The following is a 16,027-nucleotide window of genomic DNA, read 5'->3' as shown; positions in this document are numbered from 1 at the left end:
GGCAGTTCAGATCAGTACATAATGTTGCCGTTACGTGATAAGAGAAAAACAATCCCACACCTCTTTTTAACCCCTTCATGACAGAGGCCTTTTTTTTCATTTTTTCTACCCATGTTATATTCCACATTTTAGGCCTGAAAATTACTTAAAACCCCCCAACATTATATATTTTCTGAATGCCAAGACCCTATAGAATAAAATGGTGGTAGTTGCAAATTTTTATGTTGCGCAATATTAGCGCAACTCCTTATTAAACCCCAATATTTACTGAAAAATTTAATTAAATGCCCCAAAACACAACAAAATACCCATTTTTTAAATGAAATATAAAAGATGAGGTTACGACGAGTAAAACGATACCCAACATGCCCAGGTTACAAATTGCGTGCATCCGTAAAACGGCGAAAAACCCCAGTACCCCAAAAAGTCCATAGAAGACGCTTTAAAAGCCCCCACAGGTCATCAATTGCATGAATATACATCATATGCAGAAAAATGGCAGCAGGTGTTCTGGACTGAGTAGTTCAATTTTTAAATATTTCGCCGTAACAGAAAGCAAATTTGTTCGCTGAGGGCCCAGAAAGATGTACAGGATGAGAGTCTGCAAGCAACACCGCGGCTATTGCACAACTGTAAATGATCATGGGAAATCCCATTGATGCATGTAATATTTTGGGAGTGCATCTCTATGTGGAACTCTCCTTACAAACGTATGTAGGTGATGCTAAACTTTTTTTTTCTAATTTTAGCGTGTGAAGAGTTAGAACCTCTGCCAAATTCTTATTGCTGGCGATGTAGCTGTTGTGGAGATTTCCTCTGACTTTGATTGGGAGAGAAAGTGAGAAATCCCAAATTTGACAGTGGTCACTGACATGGAAATGGACTGTAAATCTCCCATTTGGGACACCGCTTCAAATGACATTTGTTAAATCTGATTTCTTTTCACATTGACAAAGTTTCTTCACCATTTCTGTTGTGTCTGGAGGACAGGAAGAAAGGTGAATTCTCCCCAGTGGGTACACAGGCAGCAATAAAGACAAAAAAACGCCAGAGGTTCTAACACTTCCCTCATTGTGTCCAAAGACATTCAAATCAATGGTATGAAGACCCACCTGTCCATTATCAGGCCATGGGGAATGTACACTTTCTCTAGATCAGCTGCATAGTGCTTCGGAATACAGAACAGGTCCAGGTCGTATCCTTGCTCATCGTCAGCAAGCTGGAAAAGACACAGATTTGAATAAGCAAACATCTAAACATGGGAATTAATGGTCATGCTCCAAATCAGCAACTACAACACAAATGCAAAACATACATATCTCCAGGATGTACGGATTAGAGTCACAGAACATTTGACAGGCTTGACAAACCCCTCTGAGATTCAACAGAACTGTATTCAGAAATCATGTACAATAATAAGGGAACAGTCAGGTGTAAATTACTTTTATAAAAACTTTCCTTTTTACAACTCATCTCAGTCTATGAAATCAGACTTGTAACATTGATCAGAACAGACACCATCTGCTGGTATTACAGATTGACTATTAGGTTAGAATGATGCTTTAAGGAGAACCTGTACGGAGAGAAATACGGGGCCTTCTTGTCACGCTTATGCAATGATTTCAATATTTTCTGAGCCAATGACCCGCCACAAAAATACAGAATTCTCACTCGACTTGCTGCATGACTTAGTGGCTACTTTTGTTCCCCATGGTCCCTGCGTGTGTTGTAAAGTTGCCACCGCTCCAAGATCAATCCCGTGATGGATTACAATCTCAATACAAATTGTTAAAATGTGAGTTTACTATAGTTTGACATGGGGAACAAAAGTAGCCACCCTCCAGAAGGAAGGACAGTGTCGGCAACAATTCAGAGATGATTTGAGGATCTAGAGGAGTGATACAAATAAGATACATTTCTGTTAATAGTTTATCTAGTGCAAAAAAAAAAAAAAAAAAAAAAAAAGGCATTCCTATTCATCATAGCTCCATAGCCCTGACCCCTTCCACGCCCCCTGCTCTCTATTCACTATATGGCTATTACTTTGAATACCCCATTTATACAACTCCCACATCCCCACTCCTCAACAAGCCACACTACAACACCCTTTCACCCACCATCCCACCTGCACAGCTCCTTCCCACAAACACCCACACCATGACAAGAAGCCTTCACAATCAAAAGAAAACAATTTGTGATACCCCAGGATAGCACCTTCTGTGATTAATGACAGACCATCATATGTTGCATGCCTGCACATTCTACATGAACTCTACATTCAATATAATGAGCAACAAGAACTTGCCTTGAATATGTGCATGCGTTGTTCCTATGCCCAACCCCATGATCAAAATACCTTTGTATAATATCCGTTACAGCATGTAACGCCATCTTCTATAACAAATATGTATACAATGTGTAAAAATGTAAATGCACTGCGGGTTTGTCTAAATAAAAATTTAAATGAAAACAAAAACCAATGGGAAGCCCTCAATATTGGTTAACAGTGGAGGGCCCTGTAGCCTGATGGATGGTCAAGCTGGCAGTTCTTTAGAAATTAGACTATTGCCTGATAGATACCGAAAAGAGAACTATGGGGTACGTGTTTTCCCCCCATAGTTCTCTTTAGTGTCACAGGAGGACATATACTAGCGTCCTCCCGTGACCCAAAGCTCAGTATATCGCGGGCTATTGGCCTTGATATACTGAAAGCACCGCAGTCGGGACGGATCCCCGCGATACTGTTGAGATCCACCCAGCTGTGTGAGTGACACAGCGCTGGAGGATCGGAGAGGGGGGAGGAATCCCTGCGGGCAGTGGTGACTGACATTCACCGCTCACTGCAGGGAGACGATCAGGAAGCGAGTGGATCGGCTGCGACAGCTTCTTTGTCACAGGTCGGCTCTAACTAATAGGATGAGTGGAAATGGAGTGTCAATAAATAAGAGTGATGGAAATTAATGTATCATTTTGCAGAATGAGAAACAAGTTCTGTTTGTCTTCAGAAAGTGATATTATGTTCAAGCTCATGGGAGACTGCAAACAACACAGCTTACATCATATACTATACTATCATTGTATCAATGGAGCTTTATCCTTCACTATATCTTCAGCAGTTTTCCCAAAGATGACTATTTCAGTGTACTTGGACCCCAGTATGACCCATCCTGTCATATAGGAATCACCACACCTAAAACTTTAAACTCGGAACACTCTGTAAACAAACGTGGGGAAAAACACAACTTGCTGCATAAAACCGGCTGAGGAAAATGTGTTTCTGCCGCTTGTTCTCCAGTACAAGTCAAAGGCTGAAGGCCGACAGCAGTCCTATTGCTGCAAATAAATATTTCCCCCCTTTTCAGGTATTGGTGCCAGGAGCACGGCCATATTCCGACGAGGGGCAGGCCCAGCAGCCAGTATTGGGGAAAGCTGCTGCCTGCTGAACAAGTTACCATCATGTTTTTCAGCAGGACATACATTCTCCAATGATAACAGAATATCACTGAGAGCATTTGGGCCTTCCTTATGCTGCAATACAATTGCCTTATAAATATCTTTCAGTCATGTCTATGTCTCTATTCAGACCTGTGCATTGCGGTAACATGCAGAAAGCACAAAACTAAATGTGACGGCATCCAAAGCTCCTAGCCAGTGCACCGCCATTCACAGGTGTGAGCCATGTACTGTGGTAAAATGCTGCAGGTCCATTTACAACCCGCTTTGTAGTACACTGACAGCACATTCACAATGAATGGGCTACTTCAACAAAATGCATGTTAACGCATAAATTATTGCATGGCAAGTCTGAATCTGCAATAAAAGAAATCAAGCCGAGTGCCATTTATTGATTGCTTTCAGTCATTTCATCTAGCCGAGAGAAAAAAATAAAAATAAAAAGTTGGAGATTCAGGTTGAGCAGCCAAATAAAAATAGCTGAAAATTATCATGACAGTCATAACGTGGCTTGAATAAATAAAAATAGAAAACATGTCTATGAGAGAGTGAAATCAAATAAACATTCTCCGAAGTATGACAAATTGTATTTAAAGAGACACTAAACTCAGACAATAAAACTTAAAAATGCATTAAAAGTACCTTAATTATTAACAAAAATGTATCTTATTTGTGTATCACTCGGCTGTAGATCCTCAAATCATCTCTGAATTGGTGCTGACACTGTCCTTCCTTCTGGAGGGTGGCTACTTTTTGTTCCCCATGGTCCCTGTGTGTGTTGTAAGGCTCCAGTCACACAGGGGCGGTTGTACAAACACACGCGGAGGCGCTCTAAAAACAGAAAAGAAAAAAAAAAAATGATCAAAAAAAAAAAAAAAAAAAAAAAAAAAAACCACACGGCCCCCAAAATAGCGCAAGCGTGATAATACGGTGGATTCTGCACGTTCACGGCTATATAATGGCTGCACACTAGCGGAATTGATGCAGTTGTTTTACATATAACGTTTACCTCTCGTGCTGGAAAAGCAAATGCTATATGTGAATGGAGCCTCAAGTCGTCACTGCTCCAAGCTTACTCCCGTGATGGACTACAATCTCACGTTTAGTTTACTAATTTTGTATTGAGATTGTAGTCCATCCTGGGAGTGAGCTATACAACACACACAGGGTCCATGGGGAAGAAAAGTAGGCACCCTCCAGAAGGAAGGACAGTGTCAGCACCAATTCAGAGATGATTTGAAGATCTACAGCCGAGTGATACACAAATAAGATACATTTTTGTTAATAGGATACTTGAATGTATTTTTAAGATTTAATGCCCGAGTTTAATGTCACTTTAAATCCCCCAAAAAACTAAAAACTGTTGTGTACAGCCAACATAAGTGTGTACACTTAGACACACAGAACTAGTTGTCAGCAGCAATACCTCAGTCGCACACCTCAGCCTGAAATAATCTGCATTGAACTAGCCAGCTCTGACCCCATCCTCACTCTTCAAAATTTGTTTGAACAAATGTTTTTTTCTCAAGGGCACTGCTATATAGTCTGTGAAATATGTGACCTTCAAATGTTTCCAGTAAAACACCTACACTGAGTATCTCAAAAAAGATAAGGACTACAGCAAACAAAAAATTCTGGAGGCTATGAATACTGGGGGCCCATGCAGATGTCCCTATTCAATGAGTACAAAGAACAAAGTGCTAATCAGGAAACTGCAACAACCAACCAAGATTTATACTACACTGATGACTTGGATTCTGCAAAGAATTAGAATTGCTTGATAGGAGCTGCAGCACTTACTGTAAGAATTGGCACTTTCCTCCATTCACATCTTTGTAATGTTGTGGTGCCATTAATTAATTCCTCCGGGCACTCTGGTTTCCTCCCACACCCCAAAGACATGCTGGAAGGTTAATTGGCTTCTGTCTAAATCATCCCTGTATGTATGGATGTGAAATGGGGACCTTAGATTGTTAGCTCCTTGAGGGCAGGGACTGATGTGAATGTGGACTGTATAAGATACTGGCCAATTGTCAACACTATATAAATACCTGTAATAATATAATATGGTATGTATAATGTTAAGCACTGCCGAAATTATCTGCGCTATATAGATACCTGTAATAAAGAAATAAATTCCTATCTGGCAAAGAGATTTATCCCTGTCTATGATAACTTTCACACACTGATACTAATCGGCATGCAATCAGATCGGCCGTCTCAGCCAAAGCTTGCAATACAGGAAACACAAGGGCTCAGACACATGATGCAATCTCACGCAGAACACAGATGACTTACAACTAAGCTTATATGGCACTGACACACACACACACACACACTTTATGCATTCTTCAGGAGGAATTAAAACTAGCCTAATTTTTTTTTTAGTCTGGTAGCAAAGTGTTTAAATGGGTTTGCTGTGGCCATAAGCAGCTCATCATGTGTTAGTTTGGATATTTATCCATCGGTGGTAACCCAAACCTGCAGTGAGGTAATCTGGCAGTCGCACCCAGGCACTGGAAAAGTGCGCATGTGGGGAGTGTATAATGTGTCATCAGGTAACTTTATACAGGACAGGAAGAACAGCCCATCCAAGAAAAATAAAACCATCACTGTGAACACCTAATAGGCACATTTCATCACAGTGTACATAAAGCCAAAACAACTTTTTTTTATTTTTTAGTTTCAGATATAGTGAGGAGGATTAGAACCAGTGTTGGTTTGTACTGCTATCTGTGGCTCTGTTAGGGCCCATTCAAACCATTGGGCTTTGTTTTTTTTAACGTTCATTGGCTGATGCGGTGCCTTGTATTCTGAATGGCTCTTTAATGCACCATACACGGTAAGCATCAGCAACAAGCTGCCTTAACAAAACGCACATGATCTTGCGTGCACCATCGTAGTGCAATAGTGTGAATAGGTCCTTACAGATCCGAGATAGGGGTATGGTATGGATTTTAAGGGGGCGACTCATGCAAGAACACAAAAAAATAGGGTTCTCCCTTCAAATCAGGAGCCTCCTTCACATCAGAACCCTGCTTCAGATTAGGAAAAGGCACAACGCTATTTGAAAATTTCAAGGCACCCCTGAGGAAGCCATAAGACATCCTGGTTAAGAAAGGCTGGACTAGAACCTATATTGTCTTTTTATTACCACCTGTGTCCTTGTCAGAGATTTTCCCTCATTTCCTGTCTGGCGAGACCCCACATAGAGCAGTAAACACCGGACACGATTTTATATCCTTTATGGCAATTGAATATATTTAACCCCTTCATGACTGAGCTAGTTTTCAGTTTCTGTTCATAAATGACTGACACACTTTTTACATTTTTGCTGTGCGATTCTTCCACGGTAGCAATATACTTTCTTACTAAATGTGCTCACACATATTTTTTAAATAATAATTATAGTATAAAAATATATTTATATATATTTTTTATTTTCCTAATTCTGTTTTACACTTTGTAAAAAAACAAAAACTTTTTTTGTCAGTTTATATCAAGCAGTCACTATGACTGCTTGATAAATTAACTTTTTTAAATTTTTGGCTATTATTAGGCTGCTCCAAACTTAGAAATAGTTAATAATAACCTTAGAGACTGATCCTGACAGCATGGCAGAATCAGATCTCACTAAGGCCCCATTCACACTAAGCGACACTTACCTCGAGCGGATTTCCACGCGGCGGGATATCGCGACGGTTCGGGCGACGATCGCGCGACCTTCACCATCGGGCTGCATTAAAAAAATAAAAAAGGAAATTTGCGCGACATCCGCGGGGAAAAAGGGCCCTGCAGGCGCGACTTGCGACATGGAGATGTACATTAAGACAGCTCCAATGAAAATCATTGGCTGGCGACTATCGCGCGGCGGAAATCGCGGGATTTTCTGCTCAGTGTGAATGGGGCCTAAAGGTCTTTGATCGTGCCCAGGCGAGAAGTGATACATTTCAGGCAGATACATTGTATCTCTGTGCCTGAAATGTATCATAAACATCGGGCTGTCGATCGAGCTATCAAATACGGGATTGCTATTTAGCGCTCCCGTATTTGCATGTATCGGCTTCATTCTTTCATTAATGAAAGAAGCTTTTACAAAGGCTTAACTATTTCATTAATGAATGCCTCCATACTGAGGCATTCATTAATGACTGGTAACCGCTGAGAATCAGCGGTTACCAGCATTACAGAGTCATAAATGCACTTTGTGAAGGGACGTACAGTGTGCCTCCCGTCACGAAGGGGTTAAATGAAAGTTTAGTAGAGCTAAACGTTTTCGATCGTCGATTCGTCGGCTATCGATTGATTTCCCTGTTCGGGGCTGTACACGCGGCCTGAAGCACACGCTGCTCACGTCCCGCTGCGCCCACAGGACGCATAAGCCACGCCCACCGCACGCTGCTCCCGCCGTGCCCACATGTACAGTAACGAACAGTGTACTGTACATCGGGCAATGAAAATACTTACCAGGACCCGCAATGAAGATCGGAGGACACCACTTCCGCCGGCGACACGGCGCACTGACGCGCAAGGTCGGAGGTCGATCGGCACTCAGTCGTAAGTGCGAGTGGTCGCAAAACAGGTAAGTCGGTAAGTGAGGAACATCTGTATACAGCACAATGCAGAGTAACGCCAGCTACAGAGGACTACAAATCCCAGCAATAGTACATATGTAGTATAATGTAGTATTGCTACATTCCTCTATAGCTGTTGGTATTCTGCACTGCGCTGCTGTATTATGTACTATATTGCACACCACACTCTTTTTTTTTTTACTTCTACCTCGCCAAGCTTGCTCCCGTGATGGACTACAATCTCACCACAAACTAGTAGTCCATCACTGGAGCCTTTTTTTTTTATCCGATTAATCGAACTTAATAATCGGCCAACTAATCGATTATGAAAATAACCGTTAGTTGCAGCCCTAAAGTTTAGCTTTAAGTAAGGCAATGGTCATCTCATGTTCACAGGCTGTTCAGACATGAGCAGACTGATGAAAGGCATGACATGTACCCCTCCTTTAAAGAAGTGATCATTATCATCTCACAAACACTGTTAGCACATCTGAACAGAAATGTTAGTTCCCTATTTTATGAAACAAAAGAGACATGTATGCCAGATAACACATGACTTGTAAACTCTGTGTCTGTGTGATAAAAAGCTTGTGACATCTGAAGCTCTTGTAAACTCCATGTAGAAAACGTCTACACAGCTCAGTGCTCGTCTGATGCGACTGATGTATGTGAGCGGAACTTGCAGCAAACAAACTATATTTGGCACATTCGTCTCTAATGTATGAGCAGAGGACATTCTATTCTGAGCATCTTCAGCACAACACTCACAAGTGAGGCCCCTTTCTAACTCATGGCAAGAGTCTAAGCCCCCATTCCCCCACCTCTTATGCTATTGCACATTTCACAACAACGCTCACCATCGTAGCTGTTTACATCACTATGCTCAGTCTCTTAAGGTGGAACTAAAACCTCATATCGGTTACATCCAAGGAAGGTGCCATCTTGGCCTCTATTAGGATTTTAGTTGCCATGGTGCTGCACATGTGATCAGCTATGACAGCAGCCATTTGAGGGCTTGAAAGTTCGGTTGTGAGCTGAAATAAGCACACTGACAACCTTGACATTTGGCATGTCTTGCAAGTATGTTTTGGAAGTCATTGAATTGGTGGGTAAAGTTCATCTTTAAAAAAACAACCCTTGCAGTGCGGCTACCCCCTCTCTGCAAGAGTTAAGTGGTGGCTTTGGTCTAGGATTCTCAGTCCCACATGGCTGATAGAACAGGTCCCCGGCAATCCAATGACCCATCAGTCATCACGTCTAATATAGTGCATTAAAGGTGAGAGCGCAGAGGGACAATCCACCGCCAGAGTGTAGGGGAAAAGAGGTGAGCGCTCTCTGCTGCGGGATCGAGACTCGGATGAATATTTCTTCTTTGTTTGGTCCCCTAGAGAAAAACAAGCAGTTTGCTACCTCTGCACTGCAAGGGTTAATATTCATTCTACCCAGAGAGTTCTTCTTTAAAGCTGGAAAAGGGACACAAGGTTTTTTTTTTTTCTAAACTGTACACAAGAGATCACGCACGTTTTTCTACCTGAAGAACTGCTCTCCTTTGCATATGCAAATACATTTGCACACATCTTTGCATGTATATACATGTGTAAAAAGCCAGAGGTTTGCTTTGCTCAGGTGTGAATGTGGGCTCAGGTTCACACACAGTGAATGATACTCACATTCACTGCCTGCTGTTCACATTCTCTGCTGGTTAACCACCCTATAAAAACGGAGTCACACTTATTTCACACATTGGATGAAAACTGGAACAGCTTTCAAAGACTACAGAGACCGCATCCTATGAAAATAAGGCCAAGCTGGAATGTTTGTTGTCATCATAAAAAAAAATAATTAGCAAAAAATTACGCTTATGTGTAACAAAAATGAAGCAAAGGGTAAACAGAACGGTTGTCCCATTTTATATATAACTTTTTCAATACATTGGCCCCATGCAACCTGGCCGGGCAAAGTGAAACTCTTATTTGTAGGGCTGCAGCTAACAAATATTTTCATAAGCGATTTGCTGCATTAAAAAAAAAAAAATCTCTCTCCCCAACCAAGTAATCGATAATGAGAATAGTTGACAACGATTCTCATAATCGATTAGTTGGATGCAGCCCTACTGATCCAGCTTTTGTTTATAATTTCCCATGTCTCTGTGTGTGTAAATTTGTATGAACATCAGGCACCAGCGAGATACCTCATGGTCTCCCTGCTGCACCATGTTATCCAACTGCTTAAAGAACTCTGGGCAAATGACACATTAACCCTTACAGTGGGGCTGCCCCTGCATTGCTCATTTTGGTCTAGGGTCAAAAAAAAAATGTTTACCTGATCTTTGGTCCCGCAGTGGTAACTGCTCACCTGTCTCGCCTTCCACTCCAGCTGTGGTATGTCTCTCGGTGTCCTCGTGTCCAAAGCAAGTCAATGCACTTGTATTAAGCACGATGAAGTCAGCAGGGCTTACACTGATTGAGCCCAAGGAGAAAAGGCTGCGGGGACCAGTCTGACAGCCAAGCGGGATTGAGGAGCGGGTGAGTATATCTTCTTTATTTTAGACCCTAGATCAAATCAAGAAATGTAACTCTTGCAGTGGGAGAAGCCCAACTGTAAGGGGTAATTTGGCCGGAGTTCTTCTTTTACACAACATGTGTTCAATACCTAGTTGAGAGTGGACACAATCACAATCAGCAGCATCTGTGTTCCCATTGATCACGGCCAATGGGGTCTCCTTAAAGAGAACATGTGACACCAAGATTAATAGGGTTATTCACAAAAGGGTGAAGAGTTTGGAGGAGACAGGAGAAGTGAACAATCTAGGACAATATAGCTGAACTGGAAACATTCCCCAATCCAGCTCACTTTCCAGTTCAAGATGTTGTCCTAGATTGTTCCCTTCTCCAAACTCTTCACCCTTCAGTGAACAACGTTGCGATTTCTTTTTCATAGCAACACGTGCATTATGCTATGAATGTGCTCGCATCCAACATATGTAAAAGGCAAAATGATAGGGATTATAACTCTTCCCTAATCCATCAGTTTTCTTTGCTGTCTGTCTCCCTGTACTTCTTGTCCGGAGATGCAACAAGAAGCGAGAGGAAATCTTGCTGAAGTGAACAGAATTCCCATCTTAGAGTTGTCATAGGTAGATGTATCCCAATTAGAGTTTTTTCCCTCACTTCTTGCTCTGATGACAACTCTGAAATTCCCCATCACTTTTTGTCTTGGTCACAAATGGTCAGAAAGACAAATAGAGGGCTGAATCTCCCTAAAGGCGACACAGACAACAATCAACACCTGACAGATGGCATAGCCCTTTCCACTTTATCCAAAACTTTAAAAAACCCAAAACTCTACATATAATGTGAGGTCACATTCAACTCTCAGGACCAAATATTATGTGCATATAAAAACAATGCAGATGATTCATGAATTATGCATGTTCATAGTCGCCTATACGGATTTCTGTATAAGTAATGCATTATCCTTGTCATTACCCGGATATGTGTGAATATATATCACTACGTTTGTACATATTGGTTCTATCCTTACACATCACCAATCTGAGCATAGGTAACGCAGATACATTTTTGGAATAAAGAAAGAGACCCAGCTTCAAGCTTGTTTTGCAATTCTTCAGGCTGGATACTGTTGTCTCCATAAAGCATCAGCAACCAGAGCAAAGCAACCGAACAATTGCTGGAGGCATCAATACACACAATAGTGCTGGGTGGTGTTAGGCATAAAATATGTAGTAAAGCTACATTAGCACGTCTGTGGTTTTAATGTGGTGCATTAAAGTAAATCCGCTTGACTAATGTAGCATCCAACTAAGCACGCCCTCCACAGGGATTTACAGTAATGCACATAAACTGCATGTACAGCACCAAGATGTGAACGTAGCCTACACGCTGCAGGAGGGTGTACAAGAGGCAGCAGGAAGTGAATGAGTAACTTGTTGTTCTTCATCTGGTCATGTGCACACTTCATCTAAAGCAGCATACAACATTGTGGTGTTTATGAATACAAGCACAGAATGTATGGCTGATCAGAAAAGCCCACCCCGTTTGTGTTTAGGGGGGCGCGCGTACACACATACACGGGTGAAACATGACCTGAACTCTCCATTCTCAGGGGTATACACGTGGTTGAACTCTGGACCGTCTTTCTCTACATGGGGAGCTGCACGGTTACAGCTAATGTTAGCTTTACTTCAGTCCAATGGCAGAAATCAAACTAGATAACATGCAGTGAAAGATTGGATACCCTGAAAAGATTGGGGTCCTTACTGCATCTTGCAATTTCATTTCTCATAATTCACAGCCGCTCAGCTGTAAGCCCTTGTTCACACCTGAACGTTTTGTAGCACGCTCGACGAACGCTCTACAAAACGCTCAAAAATATAAATCCCATTGTATTCAATGGTCCACCTTGGCGTATTTCCGCCCGTCCCTAACGCGCTACAAAACGGCCCACGCCTGAAAAGGTACAGGTACTACTTTGGGCCGTTTTGTTGCGCGTTTCCATTGGGATACAGCCAAGTAGCCTTCGGAAACGCGCGTTTGTCGTGCAACTTTTTTACCGCGAATCACGGTAAAAAAACGCACGGCAGACGCGCATATGCAATACGCCTAGGTGTGAACGAGACCTAATAGAGTGCTGAAAAGTAATGGTCACTTACAAGCACCATTATTGAGGCAAAGCTCCAATCCAGTCTTATTTTTGTTAGGGGAGTAAGGTGGGAAAAGGTTACATCAACTCAGGTTCATATTGTTCAGTGTCCCTGTTGGGGAGATTTTCTCTTACTTCCTATTTCACTGAAACCAAATATAAATGCCCACTCTCCGCTTCCACCACAATAAAAAGGTGTCTGAAGCAAAACACCACTTTAATGTTAGGGTCAGCAAACATGGGCTTAATGCAAAACTAAAAAACAAAAGGGAACAAAGCGCCACCTCCGTGTGTAAAATCCTTTATTAAAATGAAGATTTAATCTTGGCTGGCTGCGGCCGGTGGACGGTGATGTGACCGGAGGCAGCTGTGGTACATAGTCGGGGTGATACCATGTTGGGTTAACAGACAGTGTGGCCTCTTGTTTTTATTGTTAAAGGAGAACTATGAGATGAGTGATTTTCACTCACCTCATAGTTCTAGCCGATCTGTGACAATGAGACTGTCACAGGCCGGCTCAGTAGATCGGGAGGTGAGCGAACACATACCGGCGTTCGCTCACTTCTCAATCATGTCACGGCTCTCTGCCTCCAGCGCTGACTGGCGGAATGGACGGGGGAGGGTACAGCTGGCTCTGCCTCTAGATAGGCAGAGCCAGCTGTCACTCACGCAGCTAGGCGGATCCAGACCTAATTGTCGGGGTCGCTTCAGCGTCTCAGTATACCGGGAGCTGTAGCTCGCGGTATACTGAGCTTAGGGTAACGGGAGGACGCTAGTTTGTGTCCTCCCGTTACCCGGAGAACTATGGGGAAAAGCCCTAACCCCATAGTTCTACTTTAAAACGTGATGAAAACATTTGCTTGTGACTACATATATCCCTTGTTTTATACACACGGAGGTGGCGCTCTGTTCCCTTTTGTTTATGTTCGTGGTGGAAGCCCCAGAGCCTTGGATGAGCAGCCCCTCAAGTTTGTGTGAAAAAAGTGTGATCAACTGTTGAAAACTTTGATTATGCAACAGCAAGTGGATCGTTCAGCTGGCAGCCATTAGCGCCAAGAGGTAAAGAAAACTGCTAAATGCAAAACTACGTTTACCCCCTTTTCACTCACAGGGGGGAATTTACTAAAACTGGAGCAGATGTGCATAGTAACCAATCAGCTTCTATATTTAGCTTGTTCCGTCAAGCTTTAAAAATGAAAGCTAGAAGCTGATTGGTTGCCATGCACAGCTGCTCCATTCTTAATCAATCCCCCTCAAAGCCTACTTCCTGAACCCCCTTCTGACAACCACACAAAAAAGTGGAGCTTGCTTTCCTAATTTGCAGTTTATTTCCCAGCCAGTCCAGTGACATCACGGGCCCCTAGCCTTCTTTGTTGGTGTCAGCAGTGACCAGTCCTTACTGACGTGTGAGCGCCCATTTGTGCATCAGTACTGTGCACAGAGTCTGTCCCCTCCCCGGTACACCTCATGGCTGTCCCCTCCCCGGTACACCTCATGGCTGTCCCCTCCCCGGTACAACTTCAGCCTCATGGCTGTCCCCTCCCCGGTACAACTCCAGCCTCATGGCTGTCCCTCCACTTCCTTCCCATGCAGTGTAAACGTGCTGTGATCCCCGGCCAGGCTCCTCGTGACTTCCTATAACCGGCCATGATCTATAGACTTCCCGCTACCTCAGCCTGTTCTCCCGCCATCCAGCATGACAGACTCACGTCCTCTGCTCTGCCTGTAGTTGCCATGGCGCCAGATCACATCCCGAACACTGTCTACAGATCTCCGGCAGCCCGGACGTGTCACCTTCTCCTTTAGGAGACTGACAGCTCTCAGCGGGTGCCAGAGCCAGGCCGGCCTGTACTCACCACCACACAGGGACTCGCCATGTCTGCTGAGCCGGGCGGGGGGAGGAAATGCTGCAAAAATCCGCGTCCTCTGCCGGGCGCTCTCTGTACTAAACAAGGCCGGAGCTCACACACACACATGGCCTGCGTGAGTCCCGCCTGCAAAGGAGGAGCCGAGCCCAGCCACCTCTATGGGAAAGTCCATCAGCCCACTGTGTGACGGCACACACACACCCCTATCTCCTAGACTCCTACAAGAGGACATCCCGTACACACCCGATCTGTGTCTCCTACAAGAGTACATCCCATACACACCCCGATCTGTGTCTTCTACAAGAGTACATCCCATACACACCCCGATCTGTGTCTCCTACAAGAGTACATCCCATACACACCCCGATCTGTGTCTCCTACAAGAGTACATCCCATACACACCCCGATCTGTGTCTCCTACAAGAGTACATCCCATACACACCCCGATCTGTGTCTTCTGCGTCTGAGTTCTTGACAGAGCACCAGTATCTGCTTAGCATCGGGGCAGTTTCACGAGTACTCATGAAAATGCCCAGTATTGGCACTGGTACATCTTTACTTAAAAGTATAATGCATTTCTGGGACTTGTAGTCCTGCATAGTTGGTGCTATTCCGCATTGTTGTAGAATCATCATACAGCAATGCAGAATACCACCCGCTATGCAGGACTACAAGTCCCAGCAATACATTATAATAACAATCAGCAATGTGGAATATCACCAGCTTGCCCGTGCCCTCGCAAGCTGGTGATATTCCACATTGCTGATTGTTATTATAATGTATTGCTGGGACTTGTAGTCCTACTTCCGCGTCTCGGCGGGACTAAGTGGAGAGGGTCCTCTCCTACACAGCAGAATGTGCCGCCTGGCGGTGCCTCCAGCACATTCTGCTGGACAAGTGACAGCCTCTCCAGCCCCGCACAGCCACACGTACATGCGGCGGGGTATGAGCGGCACTATCTCGGGGGTCCCTGTTCTTCCTTTCTGACCGCTACGTGCCTGGCAGTTCCGCCAGTGGCTCAGGCTGCTCTACCTGCCGGCTTGCTGTGGTTATATTCTCTCACTTTGGATAGAATAGAAAAGTTGTAAAACCTGTTGGGTTATATTTTGTCCCTCTGTGGAGATTTCCCTTCACGTCCTGTGCCAGAGACACAATAGGAAATCTCACCACAGTGAGGGAAAATTACCCTCTTATTTGTCTCCAGAACGTTTGTGCCCATTGGAAGATTTGCCCTCACCTCCTCACCAGGGTGACTAGAGGGATGAATCTCCTCAGTGGGGACACTGATGGCAATGAAAACTTGATACAAGATTGAACTATACCTTACACCAATCTCCATAACCTGAGGGGAAGTTGTTTTGTAGTTCAATAGGGAGGGCTGAGAACACTAGTTGAGATTTCGGTGTAGCAGAGTCAGTGTTGTCAGCTCATTACAGGATTCATTTCCCTGGAATTGGACTTTAAATGTTG

The 16,027-nt window shown here is 43.6% G+C and overlaps 1 protein-coding gene across 1 annotated transcript in view; it reads right to left on the bottom strand.

Moving 5' to 3' along the window:
• HPRT1 (hypoxanthine phosphoribosyltransferase 1) overlaps nt 1–14,733 on the bottom strand; it is a 31,228-nt gene extending 16,495 nt beyond the window's left edge. Inside the window, exons 1-2 of the mRNA XM_018565398.1 lie at nt 14,546–14,733; nt 1,113–1,219 (exon numbers count right to left, since the gene is read on the bottom strand). Of these exons, the coding sequence (XP_018420900.1) occupies nt 1,113–1,219; nt 14,546–14,665 (227 nt within the window). The 5' untranslated portion in view covers nt 14,666–14,733. The remainder of the gene's footprint in view (nt 1–1,112; nt 1,220–14,545) is intronic.
• Nucleotides 14,734–16,027: the final 1,294 nt, after the last annotated feature.

This window comes from Nanorana parkeri, unplaced genomic scaffold, assembly GCF_000935625.1.
Source record: "Nanorana parkeri isolate BGI_ZX_2015 unplaced genomic scaffold, ASM93562v1 scaffold841, whole genome shotgun sequence".
Classification (NCBI taxonomy): Eukaryota; Metazoa; Chordata; class Amphibia; order Anura; family Dicroglossidae; genus Nanorana; species Nanorana parkeri.
This window is presented reverse-complemented; position numbering and strand designations above follow the sequence as displayed.